The 16668-nt window shown below is 48.8% G+C and overlaps 9 protein-coding genes across 9 annotated transcripts; 4 read left to right on the plus strand and 5 right to left on the minus strand.

The window, feature by feature from the left end:
- The first annotated feature begins 59 nt into the window (after window positions 1–59).
- V8C40DRAFT_228662 (18S rRNA pseudouridine methyltransferase) lies at window positions 60–1455 on the plus strand. Its single transcript, XM_083212314.1, has 3 exons — window positions 60–312; window positions 387–655; window positions 707–1455. The coding sequence occupies exons 1-3, from the start codon at window positions 273–275 to the stop codon at window positions 1181–1183; spliced, it is 786 nt and encodes a 261-aa protein (XP_083078569.1). The 5' UTR covers window positions 60–272; the 3' UTR covers window positions 1184–1455.
- On the plus strand, window positions 1444–2196 carry V8C40DRAFT_106 (uncharacterized protein). Its single transcript, XM_083210724.1, has 3 exons — window positions 1444–1732; window positions 1784–1963; window positions 2029–2196. The coding sequence occupies exons 1-3, from the start codon at window positions 1683–1685 to the stop codon at window positions 2144–2146; spliced, it is 348 nt and encodes a 115-aa protein (XP_083078570.1). The 5' UTR covers window positions 1444–1682; the 3' UTR covers window positions 2147–2196.
- Window positions 1736–3105, minus strand: V8C40DRAFT_111 (DASH complex subunit Dam1-domain-containing protein). Its single transcript, XM_083210791.1, has 3 exons — window positions 2658–3105; window positions 2500–2582; window positions 1736–2433 (listed from the first exon to the last, which is right to left on the minus strand). Exons 1-3 carry the CDS (start codon window positions 2994–2996, stop codon window positions 2241–2243), a joined length of 615 nt encoding a protein of 204 aa, XP_083078571.1. The 5' UTR covers window positions 2997–3105; the 3' UTR covers window positions 1736–2240.
- A 362-nt stretch (window positions 3106–3467) lies between these two features.
- Window positions 3468–5414, plus strand: V8C40DRAFT_183 (uncharacterized protein). The gene is made up of 3 exons (XM_083211756.1): window positions 3468–3740; window positions 3798–5180; window positions 5237–5414. The coding sequence occupies exons 1-3, from the start codon at window positions 3628–3630 to the stop codon at window positions 5262–5264; spliced, it is 1524 nt and encodes a 507-aa protein (XP_083078572.1). The 5' UTR covers window positions 3468–3627; the 3' UTR covers window positions 5265–5414.
- On the minus strand, window positions 5141–7161 carry V8C40DRAFT_228668 (cysteine protease ATG4). The gene is made up of 4 exons (XM_083212315.1): window positions 6520–7161; window positions 6286–6454; window positions 6001–6225; window positions 5141–5948 (listed from the first exon to the last, which is right to left on the minus strand). Exons 1-4 carry the CDS (start codon window positions 7094–7096, stop codon window positions 5564–5566), a joined length of 1356 nt encoding a protein of 451 aa, XP_083078573.1. The 5' UTR covers window positions 7097–7161; the 3' UTR covers window positions 5141–5563.
- A 338-nt stretch (window positions 7162–7499) lies between these two features.
- V8C40DRAFT_228669 (uncharacterized protein) lies at window positions 7500–9521 on the minus strand. Its single transcript, XM_083212316.1, has 5 exons — window positions 9372–9521; window positions 8938–9314; window positions 8533–8871; window positions 8074–8466; window positions 7500–8013 (listed from the first exon to the last, which is right to left on the minus strand). The coding sequence occupies exons 2-5, from the start codon at window positions 9169–9171 to the stop codon at window positions 7717–7719; spliced, it is 1263 nt and encodes a 420-aa protein (XP_083078574.1). The 5' UTR covers window positions 9172–9314; window positions 9372–9521; the 3' UTR covers window positions 7500–7716.
- A 488-nt stretch (window positions 9522–10009) lies between these two features.
- V8C40DRAFT_228671 (NYN domain-containing protein) lies at window positions 10010–11786 on the plus strand. The gene has a single exon (XM_083212317.1). The coding sequence runs from the start codon at window positions 10165–10167 to the stop codon at window positions 11461–11463; it is 1299 nt and encodes a 432-aa protein (XP_083078575.1). The 5' UTR covers window positions 10010–10164; the 3' UTR covers window positions 11464–11786.
- On the minus strand, window positions 11510–15789 carry V8C40DRAFT_228673 (white collar 1). Its single transcript, XM_083212318.1, has 2 exons — window positions 12443–15789; window positions 11510–12383 (listed from the first exon to the last, which is right to left on the minus strand). Exons 1-2 carry the CDS (start codon window positions 15203–15205, stop codon window positions 12057–12059), a joined length of 3090 nt encoding a protein of 1029 aa, XP_083078576.1. The 5' UTR covers window positions 15206–15789; the 3' UTR covers window positions 11510–12056.
- V8C40DRAFT_222 (uncharacterized protein) lies at window positions 11538–12082 on the minus strand. The gene has a single exon (XM_083212222.1). The coding sequence runs from the start codon at window positions 11961–11963 to the stop codon at window positions 11613–11615; it is 351 nt and encodes a 116-aa protein (XP_083078577.1). The 5' UTR covers window positions 11964–12082; the 3' UTR covers window positions 11538–11612.
- Window positions 15790–16668: the final 879 nt, after the last annotated feature.

Raw genomic sequence — 16668 nt, forward strand, 5'->3', positions numbered from 1 at the left:
TAATTCCGATAACCTCTCAATATGTTATTATAGAACCTTATTCATTTAACCCTTTTAATCTTACTATTGGGTAGTTCTGCTTATCTTGATAACTACCCAACTGATTGTACTCCGACGGCTTGGCACAAATCTACTAGCATCTCGAAGTCTTTTCTAGTCGCCTTGCTCACAATTTCCCATCGCAATTCGTTCCAAGTGTCAATTATCCCAGCCTTCTTTTTTTTTTCCCTCCCTTTTTTTTGGATTGTTTCTAGCCTTCATATATCTAGGCAATGTCGTCTCCCGATCCTCGCGCTGGCATGAAACGGCCTAGTAATTATCATTCCTTCCACTGCTTGTCACCTTCATGAGCGAGTGGCTAATCATGGCATTTTCTTCTTCTGCAGGAACGCAGTCTCTGCCACCACCGTCTCTGCCTCAACTGGTCGCTGAGCAGAAGACTCCCATCCCGCTCACTGACAAAGATTCCCAGCGACTGATTGTCGTACTCTCGAATGCCAGCTTGGAGACATACAAGGCAGTTCAGGGAGGCGTCAACCGTGCCGGCCTCCACCGAGAGGAGAAGTATTCGCTTCTCAACAGCGATGAGCATATAGGTGTTATGCGGAAGATGAACCGCGACATAAGCGATGCACGACCAGACATCGCGCATCAGGTTGCGTATTCGGGCCCATAGATGTTGGAAGCACGATACTAATGATGGTAGTGCCTACTGACTCTCTTGGACTCACCGATCAACAAAGCCGGCCGACTTCAAATTTACATCCATACAGCTAAAGGTGTGCTCATTGAGGTATCCCCTTCTGTCCGTATCCCCCGGACTTTCAAGCGATTTGCAGGCCTCATGGTACAGCTCTTGCACCGGCTTTCAATTCGCTCTACGACTTCCAACGAGAAGCTTTTACGTGTGATTCAGAATCCGATTACGGATCACTTGCCATCAAATTGTCGAAAAGTAACTCTTAGTTTTGATGCTCCAGTAGTTCGCGTACGTGAGTACATGGAGTCTCTAAATCCCAAGGAGAGCATTTGCGTTTTCGTTGGAGCTATGGCGAAGGGTGCCGATACTTTTGCCGACTCAATAGTCGACGAGAAGATTTCTATCAGCAATTTCTCGCTTTCAGCAAGTGTAGCGTGCAGCAAGTTCTGCCATGCGGCTGAGGATGCATGGGATATCCTATAAATTTGACCAAGGGGAGTAGATTAGCTTGCTGATCGAATACATCTTGGGCTTGACGTTGATACAACATCCCGTTTTGCCTAGCAGCTCAAAGTCAAACAAGGAATCCCATTTTGGCGCCATGACTTGTTTTTACAACCAAAACATTATGGCGCTAAGAGGCAACGAAGACACTTGAGGCTTTGGCTATTAGTAATTTACGGTTTACGGTTTAGTTTCATTTTATTTTTACATTCTCCTCATGAGACGACAGAATAAATAAAAATAACATGAACTAAAAAACATGAAAAAGAAAATCCATGAATGCTATTATTGATGATGTATAACTTTTGATCGCCGTCTTATTTATTATAATACATACGAAGGATACACGGGTTCAGTGAAAAATCTGAACGCTACGTCCTTATCGCATGTAACGATAAGTGACGCTGCTTAAAAAAAAAAAGTCTAGTCGCTGCCAGCGCAATCTTTGAACTTCAGTTTGGCACACAGCTCAATCACAATGGGGGTTGGAAACAAGCGCACGCTCACAAAAACGAGGCGCAAGACGCGGTATGGTGATTCTACTATTATGCTGGTTTCCTAAAGCTGACCTTTGAATAGCGACGTGGATCAGGTCATATCCGACCTTCGATCTAAGAAGCACCTTGCGCAATACAAAGACACCAAATTAACACAAGATCTGCCAGGACTTGGGAAAAACTACTGTGTGACTTGTTCCAGGTGGTTCGACACTCCTGAAACCCTAGTTACTCACGAGCGAGGGAAGCCACACAAGCGGAGGTGCGTCTGTTTGCATGTGGATGATTTCTAGTGCCTCTTGTTGATTTAACTGACGGGTCGGCTAGGTTAAAACAACTGCGAGAAGAATCTGCGATCGAGTCGAAATCTGGACAAGCACACATGAATAAGATGGACATGGAACAGGAACCTGCAGCTGAGGGCGGCGTTGAAATGGTTCTCTAATTTGACGCCGGACCTTTACAAGACGGCTATTAATGCCACGGTATATCAAAACAAGACGCTATGAAACAGCACGAGATTTTATCGAAGACCTTTTCTACCTCAGAGCCCGTCCTCGCGGCCGCACAATACCACTAGGCCGGCTAGATGAGCGACTGGTGGTTGGTCTGCCTCTTGTTGAGCTACCCCGTGCAGATGGTAAACGCGATTGGCGATGTTCAGGTCCCTTTTGCTTCGGATTAGGCCTTGTCGATTGTGGAGGGCTTTCCACAAAGGATATATCGGTCGTCCTTTCGCCGCCGTTAGCAGATCGATGCAATTTGTCCGGGTGTTAGGCCCATGAGAACAACGCTTACATATAAGTTGCCTCTGCGTCGTGTGTTGGTCGCAATTCAGTGCTGGGTTGGCGGTCTCGACGGAACGACTGAAGTATGGGGGTCTAGATACGAGAGAGAGAAGATGAATCAGACAGGTGTTACATGGAATGGGACAAGGCATTCGGGAGCAGTAGCACCTCTGGGAAGTCGACGCAAAAAGCGTTCATATTTAGGCCGTAAAGAAAACTCGCAAACGATTCGCCAAATCTAGCCAAACTCTCGTCTATAAGTTGAAAATGCATCATGTTTGCCTCAAGATCGGCCATGGCATCAGACAGCTCCGCAAATGCTGGCTCTAATCTCTTTAGAGGAAACGCGCCATCTCCGTCGCCTGAAGGTTGCAGAGATCCACGGAAAGACGACTGCGAAGGTGGCCGAAGTGGTGTGGTCGGTCGAGATGTCCATGATCGCGAATTGGGAGGTTTGGCGCTGCTCGGATATGCGTCTGGGGCAGCTGGTGGCACCATCTTGATCATCAATTATCTGCGTAAACAGTCGATATAAAAAGTAGTAAATTGTTCAGACGCGAAGTTTAGGTGACGTAGGGAGCTAAGCAGGTGAAACCCCCACTAAGCCAAACAAAACCTCAGTCAGGTCTTTGGGAATTTCTGCGAAATGGGTCATATTCATGGCGAGATACAAAAAAAAAAAAAAAAAAAAAGTACAAGCAGGTACTAAAGTCTCCTGAATCTTCTTACCAAGATACCAGGTAACCTGCCTGGTTCTCCAGGTACCTACTACTGTCACAAGTGTATTGATATCCGATTTGATTGAGGACTGCGAAAATTAAGCTATGGGATGCTAGATAGCCTGCTTGGATTTGCTTAGCTTGGCAGTTAAATCTCCCGTGAAAATTGAATTCTTTTCATTGATAAAATATTCTGATTATGTAATTTTTCAACATATGAGTCAATCCCGAAGAATTATTACTAGGCAACTGCTTGATACTCTCATCATATGTAGATATATAATAAATGGGTTCCCGCCCACCTTAGATGCTGCAAGAAATTCATATCCTTCCTACTGAGACGAAAGTAAATCTTCCATCTATTCACACTTGCCAAGACATTTTCTGCACCGTTTACTGTCCTGGTACTGTGAATCACCATGGGGGCTGAACAGTCCTCAAATTCGGAATCGCGCCGTGCCGACACTGGAACCAGCCAAAGAACATGCTACTATGAACTCTTAGAAGTCGAAAGGACTGCGACTGACATTGAGTAAGCCATTCTGATTAAACATCTCTCAAATTTCGCACATTGATTGAATTTGTGTAGAATCAAGAAGGCATATCGCAAAAAGGCTTTGGAGTTGCATCCAGATCGCAATTTCAACAACGTTGAAGCGGCCACGGAAAAGTTTGCAGAAGTTCAGGCTGCATATGACATTTTATCTGACCCCCAGGAAAGAGCCTGGTATGACTCGCACCGCGAGAGCATTCTGAGTGGTCAACATGATTCCAATGATGCATCTGCGCCTCCAACTTTCCATAATGTTCATCTCACTACTGCAGACGATATTATGCGTCTCATATCACGATTCAATTCCACCATTCCATATACTGACGATGTTAACGGCTTCTACTCAATCACGAGAGAAACATTTGAGCATCTCGCTCAGGAGGAGGAAGCTGCTGCTGACTACGAGGGTGTTGAGTGTCCTGAGTATCCGACGTTTGGCTCATCCGACAGTGATTACGATCCTACTGTGAAATCCTTTTATGCCATCTGGACTGGATTCGCTACGAAGAAATCATTCATGTGGCAAGACAAATATCGCCTCTCAGACGCCCCAGATCGCAGGACTAGGCGTTGGATGGAGAAGGAAAACAAAAAGCTACGAGACGATGCTATTCGAGAGTTTACCGATGCTGTCCGATTTTTAGTCTCCTTTGTCAGGAAGCGGGATCCTCGCTATATTCCAAACACTCAAAGTGAGGCAGATCGTCACAAGTCCCTTCGGACTGCTGCTGCTGCGCAAGCTGCCCGGTCTCGTGCAGCGAATAAAGAAACCTACTCCGCATTTGACGTGCCAGACTGGGTTCACTCCAGAGAGGATGAAAATGGGCAGCACCAACCTTCAGAGTCTGAAGAGTCTGAAATTGAAACAGAGATTCTGGAATGTGTGGCGTGTAACAAAAGATTCAAGAGCGAAAAGCAATTTGAATCCCATGAGCGCAGCAAGAAACATATCAAGGCTGTTCAAGATCTACGTCGACAGATGAAAAAAGAAACGGCAAACTTGGATTTGGACGCAACAACGGTCGAGGTACCCGAAGTATCTTTGAGCGAAGACCAGGAACTACGAACTACAAGAGTGGATGAACAGGACTATGAAGCGAATGAGGGCGTAGTGAGTGCTGAGCCTCTGCACGAGGGTCAGCAAGACACAGCCACTGGAAATGGAGCATCACCAGATCAGGATACACCTGAAGCGGACCAGAGTGAAAGCCACGATGAAGAAGAAGAACTTGATCAGTCATTTCACAAGCTGAATGTCAAGTCGACGAGTGACAATCACGACAAGGGAGTGCAGGGCAATTCATCCAAACAACCGCAGAAGCTCTCCGCTGATGATACGAAACCGAAAATCAAAATTGGAAAAGCAAAGCTGAAACGCCAGAAAAAAGCGGCTGCTGCTGCGGCAACCGAAAACGAGGTATTTATCATATCATATTAATTTGGCAAATCCCAAGGCGTGCTAACCAACTTGACACAGCATCGATGCAATATCTGCACAGCTGAGTTTGACTCTAAAACGAAGCTATTTAAACATATCCGTGATTTAGGCCATGCTGCCTCCACTGTCCAGCCTGGCGGTGCCGGAAATGGTTAAAAGGTATAATAAAGACACGATTGTCTAAAATGTCGTATTCGCGAGATTGGGGAGGGCTTCTATTTCACGCTGCCGGCCGGTATGCCAGCACACGACGTTAGGGGTAGAGTGTCATGACAGCAGATTCCGGTTGCTGTAGAAAGTCTGAAAGACATGAATCCGTCTTTGATTGAAGCGTCTTGTTAGGAGCGGCTCTCGATGATACCCCTCATGTTGTCGTCACATCATCATCATCGTCATCACTCAGTATCTCGACTTCATCCACGGCACCATCCCTGCCTTCGCTACTGTATAGCGTAGGCTCATGGTCTGCCACGTGAATGATGGATTTGCCCTGGACGCTTTCTACACGTTGTCTCCAATCGGACCAGTCACTCTCAGTACGAATAAGGAAGCCTATCAGCATACTTGGGTCCATCTCTTTCACATCGAGTCGGCGTAGCCTAGAGGTATGGCACGAATCGATATCTTCTTCCATGTACTTGGTCACGTCGGCGTGGTAGGGGATCGCTTTTCTGGTGTGATGGGGGTCGAGATAAAACAGGTAGCTACCTTGGCTGCCCACGAAGTAATGAGACGAGGAAGGGCGGCCACTGAAGAAAGGGATTAGCTACAGCCGTTTACTGTGTCAATAGTGCAACTTACCCAGCAATACCAACTGACTGCGGCATCTGCAGCGCAGCGATTAGAGGATCCCAATATATCGGCGTGATTTTGTCAATACCGAGACGTGTTCGTATAAGGATCAAGGTCGGGTGGAAATCTTGCCCTTCAGGCTTCGCGGTCTTCATGAAACCATCTTCGTAAACGTCTTGTCCGTCGTTTGGCGAGTATACCTTCAGAGGAAGCCCTGAAGAGCTTGTGAGGGCCCTGTGTCTCACGTGTCAGCCATGTAATCCGTTGAAAGCTTGTCGCGGAATGTTGGCATACTGAATGCACTGCGCAGTAGCAGATGGGCCAAACCACTCGCCGGGGAATTTCCCACAGGCGGTGGCCCCATGGCGTACGAAGTTGTGGATTGAAAACGGCGCCCTTGGATCGTCGGCAAACATGCTGATGAGCTGTCGCTCCTCTTGTTGGCTTTTGCCGCGTCGCCAGTCTTGAAGGGTTTCGGTTAGACCTCTCAAAGAGGGTGCCGGTCTAGAGGGGAAGGGAGAAACATACCTCGTCCTAACTGCAGAGTCCCAATAGTTGTAGCAAGAAGGCTCTGGCCCGAACGAATCATACAGCCCCAGCCACTATCGGAAGAGAACCCAGTAGGATCTGAGAGCGTGCTCTTGATCCTTACGGTAAACGAAAGCACAGAGGTCGCCCTCGGGTCAACAGACTTGGGTATGGGATCAAATCCCGATCTGTACGTCATCCAGAATTTTGAAGCCATGTCTTCCAAGAACCCCGGAGGCCATCCGTTTTCCAGCGGCAGCTCCTCGCCTGCCGCCGCTGACGGTGTCTCTGGCGCATTTGCAGATGGTTTTGATACGGGCGGAGGGCTTTGCGTCGAAGACGAGGCCTGAACGGCTTCTGATGCGCCGCCGGTCTCTGGTGCGTCGCTACCAACAGGCCTCGTCGCCTTTTCTACGGCTCTGGAGCTCGCACGCTTGGAGTCGTCTAGCTTGTAAGAGCGGCCCAGACACCAAACAGGTTCGTCGCTGTTCACATCGTTGGATGGTTCAGGGTCCCAGATCATTTGCATGATTTTCCGATGATATCGTCCAAAGTCAACGCTTATATTAGAGTCCATAGCTAATGGTAAGATTTGGATAACGGGAGGTGACGTTTGATAGGTGATGTTGTCACTGCACGCATGTGCCCGCGGTTGACCAGCTATGTCATAGGACCGCCCTTCTGCCTAAACTACGGGACCGAAAGTCTAATGGCCACACTCGGGTATTTTTAGTACACATGACGCTCCACATAGAAGTACATACCAGACTAGATCGCCTATAATAAAAGTATACTCTAGAATAAAACATCTTGAAGACTGCTTAGTATTCTTAATGTAATTTAATTGTTCATATTTTGTAAACTTCATTTCGCCATATTAAATATGTAGAATAAAATTATTTTCTCAACAGGGGTATATACAAAAAACATACAATATAATGCAGCTCTACTCCGTACCTGTACATGATTGAACTTCATAGCTTTTATTTTCCATCCTTATATAAAGAATATGTATTTTCAGAAGAAAAAATAATAAAGTATTAACAGTATTAAGCTTATACTTTATTTAAAAAGCAAGCTATATAATTGTACATTCTATAGCAACAAAATAACACCGAGGACAAGCAACCGTAGATATCAGAGGAAAAGTAAAGTCACCTAACCACGTGTCATGTATAACTGTGCTTGTGAAAGCTCCTATAGTAGCATTTTCCTGGGATCCTCGATGTACTCTTTGATCTTGACCAGGAACTGGACGGCTTCCCTTCCGTCAAGAAGACGGTGGTCATACGTCAGGGCCAAGTACATCATTGGCCGAACCTCCACTTTTCCATTGACTGCCACGGCGCGATCCTTGATGGCGTGGAGGCCCAGGACGGCGCTTTGAGGCAGGTTGATAATCGGGGTGCCCATGAGAGATCCAAACACGCCGCCGTTGCTGATGGTGAAAGTTCCACCGGCCATATCCTCAATAGTGAGCTTGCCATCGCGAGCCTGGACGGTAGTTAGTAATGCTGCCTGGGTGTAATATTATGTGGGGATACTGCTACGAACCTTCTTGCCCATATCGGCAATGGCCTTCTCGATGCTGATCATGTCCAGTGACTCAACGTTTCGCACAACGGGGGTAACCAGACCCTTCTCCGTAGCAACGGCAACGCTGATGTCGACATAGTCGCGGTAGACAATGGTGTCGCCACCATTGGGGCCCTCGATGGACGCATTGACTGCGGGGATGTCTCGCATCGCCAGCACAGCAGCGCGGGAGAAGGCGCTCATGAAGCCCAGCTTCACGCCAGTCTTCTTCAGCATCTCATCCTTGTAGAGTTTTCGGAACTCCATAATGTTGGACATGTCGACCTCGTTGAATGTCGTCAGTGATGCGGCGGTGTTCTGAGACTGCTTGAGACGCTCGGCGATACGGAGTCGCATGCGGTTCATTTTGACCTGAGTTACATCGAGTTAGACGGGCTAGGGGGTATGGCTAAAAGACAATTCAAGGGGGGAGCTTACTCGACGCTCCTCGCGGTTTCCAGCTGCCGGCTCAGATTTTGACGCCGCAGCAGGTTCGGGCTGGCTCTTCTTCTCGGGCTGCTCCTTGGGTTGAGGCGGGGGAGCTGGCTTCTCGCTTTTGGCGGGCTCGGACTTGGGCTGCTCTGGCTCGGCAGGTTTTGACTCTTTTGACTCTGAAGGGGCGGGGGCGGATTCCTCCTTGGGCTTCTCTGACTCTGCTGGCTTCTCGCCGCCAATCTCAACACGGACAAGGTCCTGGCCGACCGTCACGGTGTCCTCCTCGCTGACGAAAAACTCCTTGATAACACCAGCTTCTGTTGCGTTGACGGCGACATCGATCTGCAGGCGCAAGGAATGAGTATGCTATGCTATAGTGCAAGGTCAAGGGGCCATTGGAAAGCGTACCTTATCGGTCTCAATGGTGGCAATCTCCTCGTCCTGCTCGACATAGTCGCCAATGGATTTGGAGAACTGCTTGAGAGTGCCCTCGGATATGGACTCAGCCATGGGCGGCACCTGGATGATCTTGTCTGCATAGTACCGGACAAGGCTGGGAAGTCCCTGGCGGAAGACAGGAGAAGGGCGCAAATGGCGCATGGGCGCCATGCGAGAGACGACGGCTATGCTTCGAGACAGCATGATGGGCGAGTTGGTGCGCAGAACGAGGGATGTTCAGGGCAAGGAGAGAGATCGAGATCGAGCTGCGGAATAAAAAAACCTTGGACGTATCGTATCCTCGGCAGATGTAATTGCGGAAAGAATAGATCGGAAAAACAAGGGCTCTACTTTTGCTTGGTAGCAGCTTCTGCCAGTTAACAAGTACAGGGACGGCTTTATACCAGTGTAATAGGCGACTAGAAAAGTGGGACTAAAGGCTTCTTCCTTATAGTAGTGATTTTACGGAGTATCTAATGAGTCAATAAATATCAGGGGAAGATTACAGTGATGAAACCGGTTTTGTTCTATTTTATCATATTTTTCAATGGTCCAATGGCCGTGTGTGTTTTTGGCTGCATTTGCGGCAATTCCCCCAATGCGACGCCATAGCCGGGCGGACGGCAGAGCATCTCAGGTGAATCGAACCCCGCCGCACTAGGGGTGTCAAAAGTGTTTACAGGGACGGACATGCCCGTACACAAGCTGAGCCTGACCCATGCAGCTGATCAGCCAGGCCAAGTCAAAACGATGACCCGTGCAACGGAAGCTCGGGAGTGTGCCGTATCAAAGTATTGCTCTGAATACCAGTAGGTGTGCAGTAGGTGCATCACAGGAGTGTAGCCTCTTGATTGACTTATTTATTTGAAATATATCTACGCCGTGGCTAGAAATTACTCTTTATTCCATTTAGTAGTAGTTCTTTATTTGCTTGCTATATATGTCTTTCAAGTGTTAGTCAATCATGTGTAAGTTCGTAGGCTGAAGCCGCTTATGTAATGTTTTCTTGGGTGGAAGTGGTTGCAGTATGGTCTCTATCGTCATTTCCGCTGCTCCCAGGGATTGATGCCTAATAATGCATCCCTCCTTATAATACTCGTACCTGAACTTTACATTCCAGCGCAACTCCCATGGATTGCTCTTCTTCAATGACACTCGAATTTTCAAGCTCATACACCCCTCTCGCCATACACGTCCATGATTGATCCTCCAGATATTCACTACATAGATCGAATTGAGACTGTTGACCAGTCAAGCAATTATGATGCTGCCTCTTCGTCTTCTTACGCCCTTGCGAAACCGATAAAGCTCGGCGACTTCAGCAAGCTGTTCACCGAGTTCCTCGACTCTCCTCAGCATAGATATGATCCCGGCCCAGACTTGCTGGAAAGAAGCGACTACGATGATGACTATTCGTCGGCGCAGATAGCCCTGAAGCCCGGCAGCTTGTCATCGACGCCCTCGAATTATGGCCCTGAGCTGTTGTCCCCTGCAAAGCGAATACGCGCGAGCACCGTCCGTCATGTTCTTCCATTTGACATAAAGCATATCACATCAAGCGAACGAAATACCGGCTCCAACTATGGAATAGCATCCTCTCCGCCAGATCTGTCGCCATCCGCATGTCGCCATCCATCCTCTCAGGGCTGCATCTGTGGCCGGGGACGTCGGCGGGCTGGGCAAACCGACCTTCTCACGTCTTCTTCTCCCGAATGCCCAGAATGCTCGCCTCCAATCAATACCATGCACCATTCTCGCTCTTGGATGAACAGCGTGCGTGAAAAGCTACGCTTGAAGGACGACAGACACAGGGCGCTCATGATGAATCTCGTCCCGTATCGGGTCAGAGACGCCTCCATGGCGGAAAAACACCCAACTATCACATCGCAAGGCGTCCACGTCTTCGTCGACATGTCCAACATCGATATCGGGTATCAAAGAACGTTGAAGGGATTCCGACGTCTTGACGAAAACACTCGTCTATCGCCTGTGCCTCACCTAAACTTGCAATTTCTGACCGAAATACTCGTTCGGGATCGGCCAGTGGCTGCGCTGAATGTCTGCTGCTCTACCCTCCCAGGTCGTTCAGAACCTCGCTATGTGCAGCAGCTGCGCGAGCTGGGATATCATGTTGATCTTAGAGAGCGTAAGGGGGTTCTCGAAGGTGGACTGAACTTCACTGGAGCCCCTGACACTCTTCGTTTTGTGGAGGACCTCGTGGACGAAACTCTACAGGTCCGCATTGCCGAGTCCGTGATGGAATACTTTCTTACGCCTGGTACCATCGTACTGGCAACTGGAGATGCTAAACCTTCTCCTCACTCCGATGGATTCTTCTCCTATGTGGAGCGAGCACTGAAGATGGGCTGGAATGTTGAAGTTGTCTCTTGGCGAGGTAATCTCTCTCAGAGGTGGATTGATAGACAGTGGACCTCTCAGTGGCGTGACAAGTTTCGTGTGATTTTGCTAGACGAATTCTTAGAGGTTCTAAAGTGAATATACACCGGCAAGCATCTCTTCATACACTATATTACGCAAAGCGTTCATATACATTATCGTTTATTGTAGCTGAGGATTCTGTGTCTATATATGGTCCGTAACGTCGAGGATATTGAAGATAGAGAAAATACGAGCATTACTACTTGCTAAGCTCGTAGATCTGAAGCCAACGCACAATCACTATGAATAAATATGTAGTATACAGGCAGTATGTATGTACAGGTGGTATCGTTTGTGTCCGCCGCCAGATAGAAAAAGGAAAAAAGGAAAAAAGGAAAAGATATCCCCGCTCCCAAAGAATTGATCAACCAGGTGAGAAGGTGTCTCCTGTTCAAAGAGACTTGGAAAATGGCTTCACACTCATCATGGCTAGCCACCGTTCCGTAGAATCCCGTTATCCACATGCTGTGACCGGGTGAGGTTAGAAGACTAGAAGATAGTTTGTAAGGTTTCCAGTGATAGTATAGTTGCAAGAGCCAGGACCAGCCAGCTCTCATGTGGGGAAAAGAAGAAAAGGATGCTTGATTCGGTGTGAGTCCTCTCTTCTTACATCCGGCAACCAAATCAGCGAGATGAACTCAGATAGCTGCTCATGTTTGGCTATTTTCGCGCTCTTCCCGTATCGATGCCATTCCGGAGCTGATAGCACCAGTAGCCAGAGATGATTGACTCGGAGGCGGCATAGTGGAAGGAGGGTGTTGTCCCGCCCCTGAGCCCATGCCAGCGGTCGCAGCAGCTATCTTATTCGCAAGCTGCGCTGTATCTGGGTTGCCTTCGCCGTTGCTCTGTGTTTGGTTTGGTGTTTCACTCCTATGTAGCGGCGAAGAATGTACTGGAGATGCTGATTTCTTACTCTGAGAGTCAGTATTCGCGCTGGGGCCCCCTCGCGTAGAATTGCGTGGGGAGACTCGGCCAGTCTAGTTGCACATGTTAATGAAATTGCTATATCAAGTTGAGGAAGGCCACTCTTTCTCACCTGTTTAGCCCACCGTAAGCCACAGCTATTACATAGATCTCGCTGTCCACTTGGCCCCCTTCTCCATTCCGGAGTGTTGCGGGTATGGCAATTGGCACAATCACGAACTACATTCCCAACTCCCTTTCTTCTCTTGCGTTTTTTCTTGTTTGATAGTAAACCGCCCAGCTCCTCTGCCAAGATTCGATTAATCTTCTCCATCTGCCGCAGCTCAAACTGCCAGCTTGAGCATTTCGTCGTTCTTAGTTCATCAAAGATGTTGTCGTCGGACGCCAGAGCTGCGTCTTGAGACCCTGGGACAAGCGCTCCAACTGCTGGCTGGAGAATCTGGCCTCCATGGGGGGTCCCCTGGCTGTGCATATCACCTCTTAAAGAGTTGGTGCCGTATAATGCGTTGCTTGCGGTCAGAGTCGATGGAACGTGGCGGGATGATGCTTTCAATAACTTCGTTTGAGCTAGGACGAAGGACGGTTTTTGGCCCTCAGAGGCGTCCCCAGGATATAGAGTGGTTTGAGCCTGGAGTCCTTGTCCGCGTCGGTTGAGCATTTCATGCTTGCAAGTAGATATTTTCCCCTTCCTAGCCTTTTCAATTGTACGCCCAAACTCGGCTCGTGATTCTTTTCGCATCAGCTCCTGAATGCTTGTTCCAACCAGTGACTCAGGCTGTAAGTCTAAAAGGGACCTGATATTTGCCGAAACCGAAAGAAACATTCCAGATGTGGACAATTTGCTCCAGAGCTCGCTATCTCCAATGCCACCGTTCGCTTCCAGAGTGCGCCTACCTAGGGCAAACACAGGCCGCTTTCTGCCGACTAGAATGATGCATTTGCGCCCTCTGCCTTGATCGACGAATAGCGACCCGTGGCTTTCGAACCAAGTATATCCACTCTGTTTCCGCCGTATCCTGAAAACAATGTTGACTTGGCTGCCAGTCGTTGCGTCTTTCAGCTCCCGTGTCACGGGAACAATATCTGAAGGATGGCAAACGGAAGATAAGGGGTTACCAACTAGGTCGGCGGCATCATACTCGAGAACACGCTTGCAGGAAGGCGATAGATAGAGAAAAAGGCCCTTGAGTGATATGACGTGAACCACATCATCAGTATTCTCGAGAAGCATCTTGTCCCAGGACGACTTATGCCAATCCGATACGAGCCCGTTCGGATTGAACTGCTGTAGGAGTGTAGAGACATCATCCACACCGAGTGTCTGTCCGTTGTCAGACTCCAACTGATTCGGCACCGGCGGAGTCCATATATATTGGCCAATGTCGCTGTGTTTGTAGTTGACTGTAACACCGCCCAATTCCTGGCCAGAGATAGCATCGGGGCATTCAACAAGATCGATTTGGAAGCCGATAAAGTATCTGATCTCATCGGTATCCCATGGTATAGGTATCATGGTCAACAGGTTGAGGAAAGGCTTTCCTCCCTTTCGATAGTTGATTAAGCTTTGCTGCACCTCACGGCCCTCCTGGATCATCCTTTTGAGATTAAACACTGCTCCGTCATCAACAAATTCTCGTTTTGAGCCGGCCTCGACTTTCCCATCGGGCGCTTGAAGGAAGCGACAGTTTTGTCCGATGATCTCATGGCGGCTGTACCCAGTGAGATTCTGGAAATTATCAGATACATAAATTATAGGGCAATCATTCATCGTGACATCACAAACGACAAAAGCACAGGACATATCGACGGCGCCGAGGTGGATTTTAGGATTTTTCCGAGTCGCAACTAGCCAAAGGGCTTTCAACATATCGAAACCACTCTTAGAGTAAATAGTCTTTTCTTTGGACTGATCTCTGGAATTTGAAGCCTGCATCGGAGTTGCAGGGCTGGCTGAGCCTGGCTGAGCCATATCCATCGAGGCACTGCTTTGCTGCGCTGGAATGATCGCTACTGGCCCAGGGAGAGAAGAAGACATGGCTGCTCCAAATCCCATCATGTCAGATTCGATACCAGGATGAGAAGGACTAGCGTTGAGGGGTGCGAATGGTGAAGGGGGGGCATTTATCATATTCTCGTCATGAACCATCGCCATGCCTTTGTGACCGCTGTTTGAGCGCCTTCCTAGCGATCCGCCGGTAGGGTTACCCGCCAAGACAAAGCCATCGCCACTGGGCCCGAGTTGACTGGCATCCAGCTGGCTGGCAATTGTCGAAGCAGTAAGATCCGGTGCCGAGACACTTGTGCCAGGGAATAGATCTATGGCAGAAGGCTCGGCCGTTATCCCGCCCATGTCCATGCTCGCAAACTGAGACGGCATCATAGTGCCCATGATATCCTGGGGGACGCCTGAAAAACTCCCAGCATCTGTCACGTAGCTGCCCATCTGATCTTGCATGCCGAAGGGGTGTGACATTTCCGGGCTAAACTGGTAGCTGCCGAACCCAGCTGCTCCCGTATCAAATCCCATCATGTCTCTGGGAGGGCCGATAGTCGACATGCGTCGAGCTGGAGGAACCTGCGAGGTGGAGGGAAGGGCAGTGCCGTAGGCCTGGGGCATGCTTCTTCGTCTTTGCATATCATTGTGTCCCTCGCGCATCACGCCGTCCATTTGACTGCCCGGAATTACAGTCTGGTTGGAAATCATGTGGTTTGGTAGTGTTGGTGGTGGCTGCTGCAGCTGTTGCTGAAGCTGGGGCGGAAGCGAGGCATCCTGCATGGCTAAGACATTGGGCTGGAGGTGTCCTGGTTGCTGGTCCTCGGATGGATGTGAAAGCTGATTGTCCAGCTCTGGGTTTGTCTGGTAGAAGCCTTCCATGGCGGCAGCATCTGACCAGATGCCAGGGTGTCGCTGATCGTCGGCGTCGGGAAACCGGATAGAGGAGGTTGTTTGTGGACGGACGAATACTTGTCCCAGTCTTCAAGTCTTCACTTTGCCGTCGATTCGTTGACAGTTGGAGTTGGGGTAGGACCGCCAGTCAGCATGCGTGGTTGCGCGGGGTGAGGCGCAGAAACGAGACTCGGGGTGTTGGAGAAGTCGCCTGGAGGTTGCTTGAGGCGCTGTGTGCGAGGCCTGGAGTGTGGTAGATGATGCTGATATGGTTCTCCGTGGTCGTCGTGAATTTTATGCGAATCTCTGTGCAGTGCGCGACCACTGCCCGTTAATCGTAGGTAAATAAAGATGCGACAGCCGTTATGTCGGTTCGGTGGAGGATCAAGCGACCCTTGGCGAGTGCGCTGTGAGAGAGTGAAGGAGGCGCAAAGGGCACGTCAGCTGCTGAGAAGCTGGGGTTTTGGCAAATCCTAACCACGGACATTTATGTAACTCGTCGAATGATTCAGCGAAGCGACTTGCAGTGGAAAATGCTGGGCCTGGGTGTGGTGCTATTACGGCATATCTCTGCACGTATTAAGCAGCCCGTCTATTCTGCGGAGTATTACATCCGCCCTGCTATCCCACCAATCTGGCTTTGGATCGCCCGTTATGTAAGCGCACTTCAGCTACAAGTGGGAGGATGGAGGCGGCACTTTGGTAATTCAATTTCCATCAAAGTGAATTAAATCGTACATATCAAGCAGGTCAATACATGGCAGGTTATGCTGGGCCTACGAAGAAATTGGATATATAACATGGCTACCTGGATAATGGAGAATCCCCAGAATTTGTGGTGTATCTAAATGTGAAGTCATTCAAATTAATACAGTAATAATCACTGGTGATTACAATATTCCCTATGGCCAACTCTACAAGGGACCGAGCGATGAGCAGTAAGGTACATGTAACCCATAAAAATACAAACATCAGAGTAAGTATTTCGCTGGTGTTATACTCCGTACTGCGTCTCCAGACCGATAAGTGATGAGGCATTACTACTATCGCAGAAAATCCAGGGTAGTATTGTACCTTGGTGATATCGCGGCTTGCTCCACACACCACACATGTCGCGCACCAAACATGGCCTAAGCCATGTGGGGGATCGACTTCTGCAAGTTTAGATTGCCAAGCAATAGACACAATGACCAGGATTGCAAAAGACATACCCACTGTAGGCTTATAATAGAGCACGTCCTATTCTGAGAGATGGAGGATTACATAGAGGAAATAGAGATGCACTGGAAGATAGATATACACTGCTCTAGCGGATATAGTAGACTACTAGATGGTAACTCTAGGCCAAAAGAAGATGTGTACAATGGACGGGAATCTCAGGGTAGATCTGGCAGATGGAGGGTGCTTACCGTGTAGGGAACAATACCCCACAGCAACCGCTCTATACGGCA

Source organism: Trichoderma camerunense, assembly GCF_050948025.1.
Source record: "Trichoderma camerunense strain CBS 138272 chromosome Unknown V8C40scaffold_1, whole genome shotgun sequence".
Taxonomy (NCBI): Eukaryota; Fungi; Ascomycota; class Sordariomycetes; order Hypocreales; family Hypocreaceae; genus Trichoderma; species Trichoderma camerunense.

Excerpts from the sequence above, each read along its gene's own strand:
- V8C40DRAFT_228662 (XM_083212314.1), top strand. The coding sequence starts at position 273 with ATGTCGTCTCCCGATCCTCGCGCTGGCATGAAACGGCCTA. Across the intron at positions 313-386 it reads CGCTGGCATGAAACGGCCTA|GAACGCAGTCTCTGCCACCA; the intron begins GTAATTATCATT and ends CTTCTTCTGCAG. Across the intron at positions 656-706 it reads GACCAGACATCGCGCATCAG|TGCCTACTGACTCTCTTGGA; the intron begins GTTGCGTATTCG and ends TAATGATGGTAG.
- V8C40DRAFT_222 (XM_083212222.1), bottom strand. The coding sequence starts at position 11,963 with ATGAGAGCTGGCTGGTCCTGGCTCTTGCAACTATACTATCACTGGAAA.
- V8C40DRAFT_228668 (XM_083212315.1), bottom strand. The coding sequence starts at position 7,096 with ATGGACTCTAATATAAGCGTTGACTTTGGACGATATCATCGGAAAATC. Across the intron at positions 6,226-6,285 it reads GCTACTGCGCAGTGCATTCA|GGCCCTCACAAGCTCTTCAG; the intron begins GTATGCCAACAT and ends CGTGAGACACAG. Across the intron at positions 5,949-6,000 it reads CAGTCAGTTGGTATTGCTGG|TGGCCGCCCTTCCTCGTCTC; the intron begins GTAAGTTGCACT and ends CCCTTTCTTCAG.
- V8C40DRAFT_228671 (XM_083212317.1), top strand. The coding sequence starts at position 10,165 with ATGATTGATCCTCCAGATATTCACTACATAGATCGAATTGAGACTGTT.
- V8C40DRAFT_111 (XM_083210791.1), bottom strand. The coding sequence starts at position 2,996 with ATGATCAAGATGGTGCCACCAGCTGCCCCAGACGCATATCCGAGCAGC. Across the intron at positions 2,583-2,657 it reads TTTGCGTCGACTTCCCAGAG|ACCCCCATACTTCAGTCGTT; the intron begins GTGCTACTGCTC and ends TCTCGTATCTAG. Across the intron at positions 2,434-2,499 it reads GACGCAGAGGCAACTTATAT|GACGACCGATATATCCTTTG; the intron begins GTAAGCGTTGTT and ends CGGCGGCGAAAG.
- V8C40DRAFT_183 (XM_083211756.1), top strand. The coding sequence starts at position 3,628 with ATGGGGGCTGAACAGTCCTCAAATTCGGAATCGCGCCGTGCCGACACT. Across the intron at positions 3,741-3,797 it reads AGGACTGCGACTGACATTGA|AATCAAGAAGGCATATCGCA; the intron begins GTAAGCCATTCT and ends GAATTTGTGTAG. Across the intron at positions 5,181-5,236 it reads GCGGCAACCGAAAACGAGGT|AGCATCGATGCAATATCTGC; the intron begins ATTTATCATATC and ends CCAACTTGACAC.
- V8C40DRAFT_106 (XM_083210724.1), top strand. The coding sequence starts at position 1,683 with ATGGGGGTTGGAAACAAGCGCACGCTCACAAAAACGAGGCGCAAGACG. Across the intron at positions 1,733-1,783 it reads AAAACGAGGCGCAAGACGCG|CGACGTGGATCAGGTCATAT; the intron begins GTATGGTGATTC and ends ACCTTTGAATAG. Across the intron at positions 1,964-2,028 it reads GGGAAGCCACACAAGCGGAG|GTTAAAACAACTGCGAGAAG; the intron begins GTGCGTCTGTTT and ends CGGGTCGGCTAG.
- V8C40DRAFT_228669 (XM_083212316.1), bottom strand. The coding sequence starts at position 9,171 with ATGCTGTCTCGAAGCATAGCCGTCGTCTCTCGCATGGCGCCCATGCGC. Across the intron at positions 8,872-8,937 it reads CCACCATTGAGACCGATAAG|ATCGATGTCGCCGTCAACGC; the intron begins GTACGCTTTCCA and ends TTGCGCCTGCAG. Across the intron at positions 8,467-8,532 it reads GAAACCGCGAGGAGCGTCGA|GTCAAAATGAACCGCATGCG; the intron begins GTAAGCTCCCCC and ends GATGTAACTCAG.
- V8C40DRAFT_228673 (XM_083212318.1), bottom strand. The coding sequence starts at position 15,205 with ATGGAAGGCTTCTACCAGACAAACCCAGAGCTGGACAATCAGCTTTCA. Across the intron at positions 12,384-12,442 it reads GCTTACGGTGGGCTAAACAG|ACTGGCCGAGTCTCCCCACG; the intron begins GTGAGAAAGAGT and ends ATGTGCAACTAG.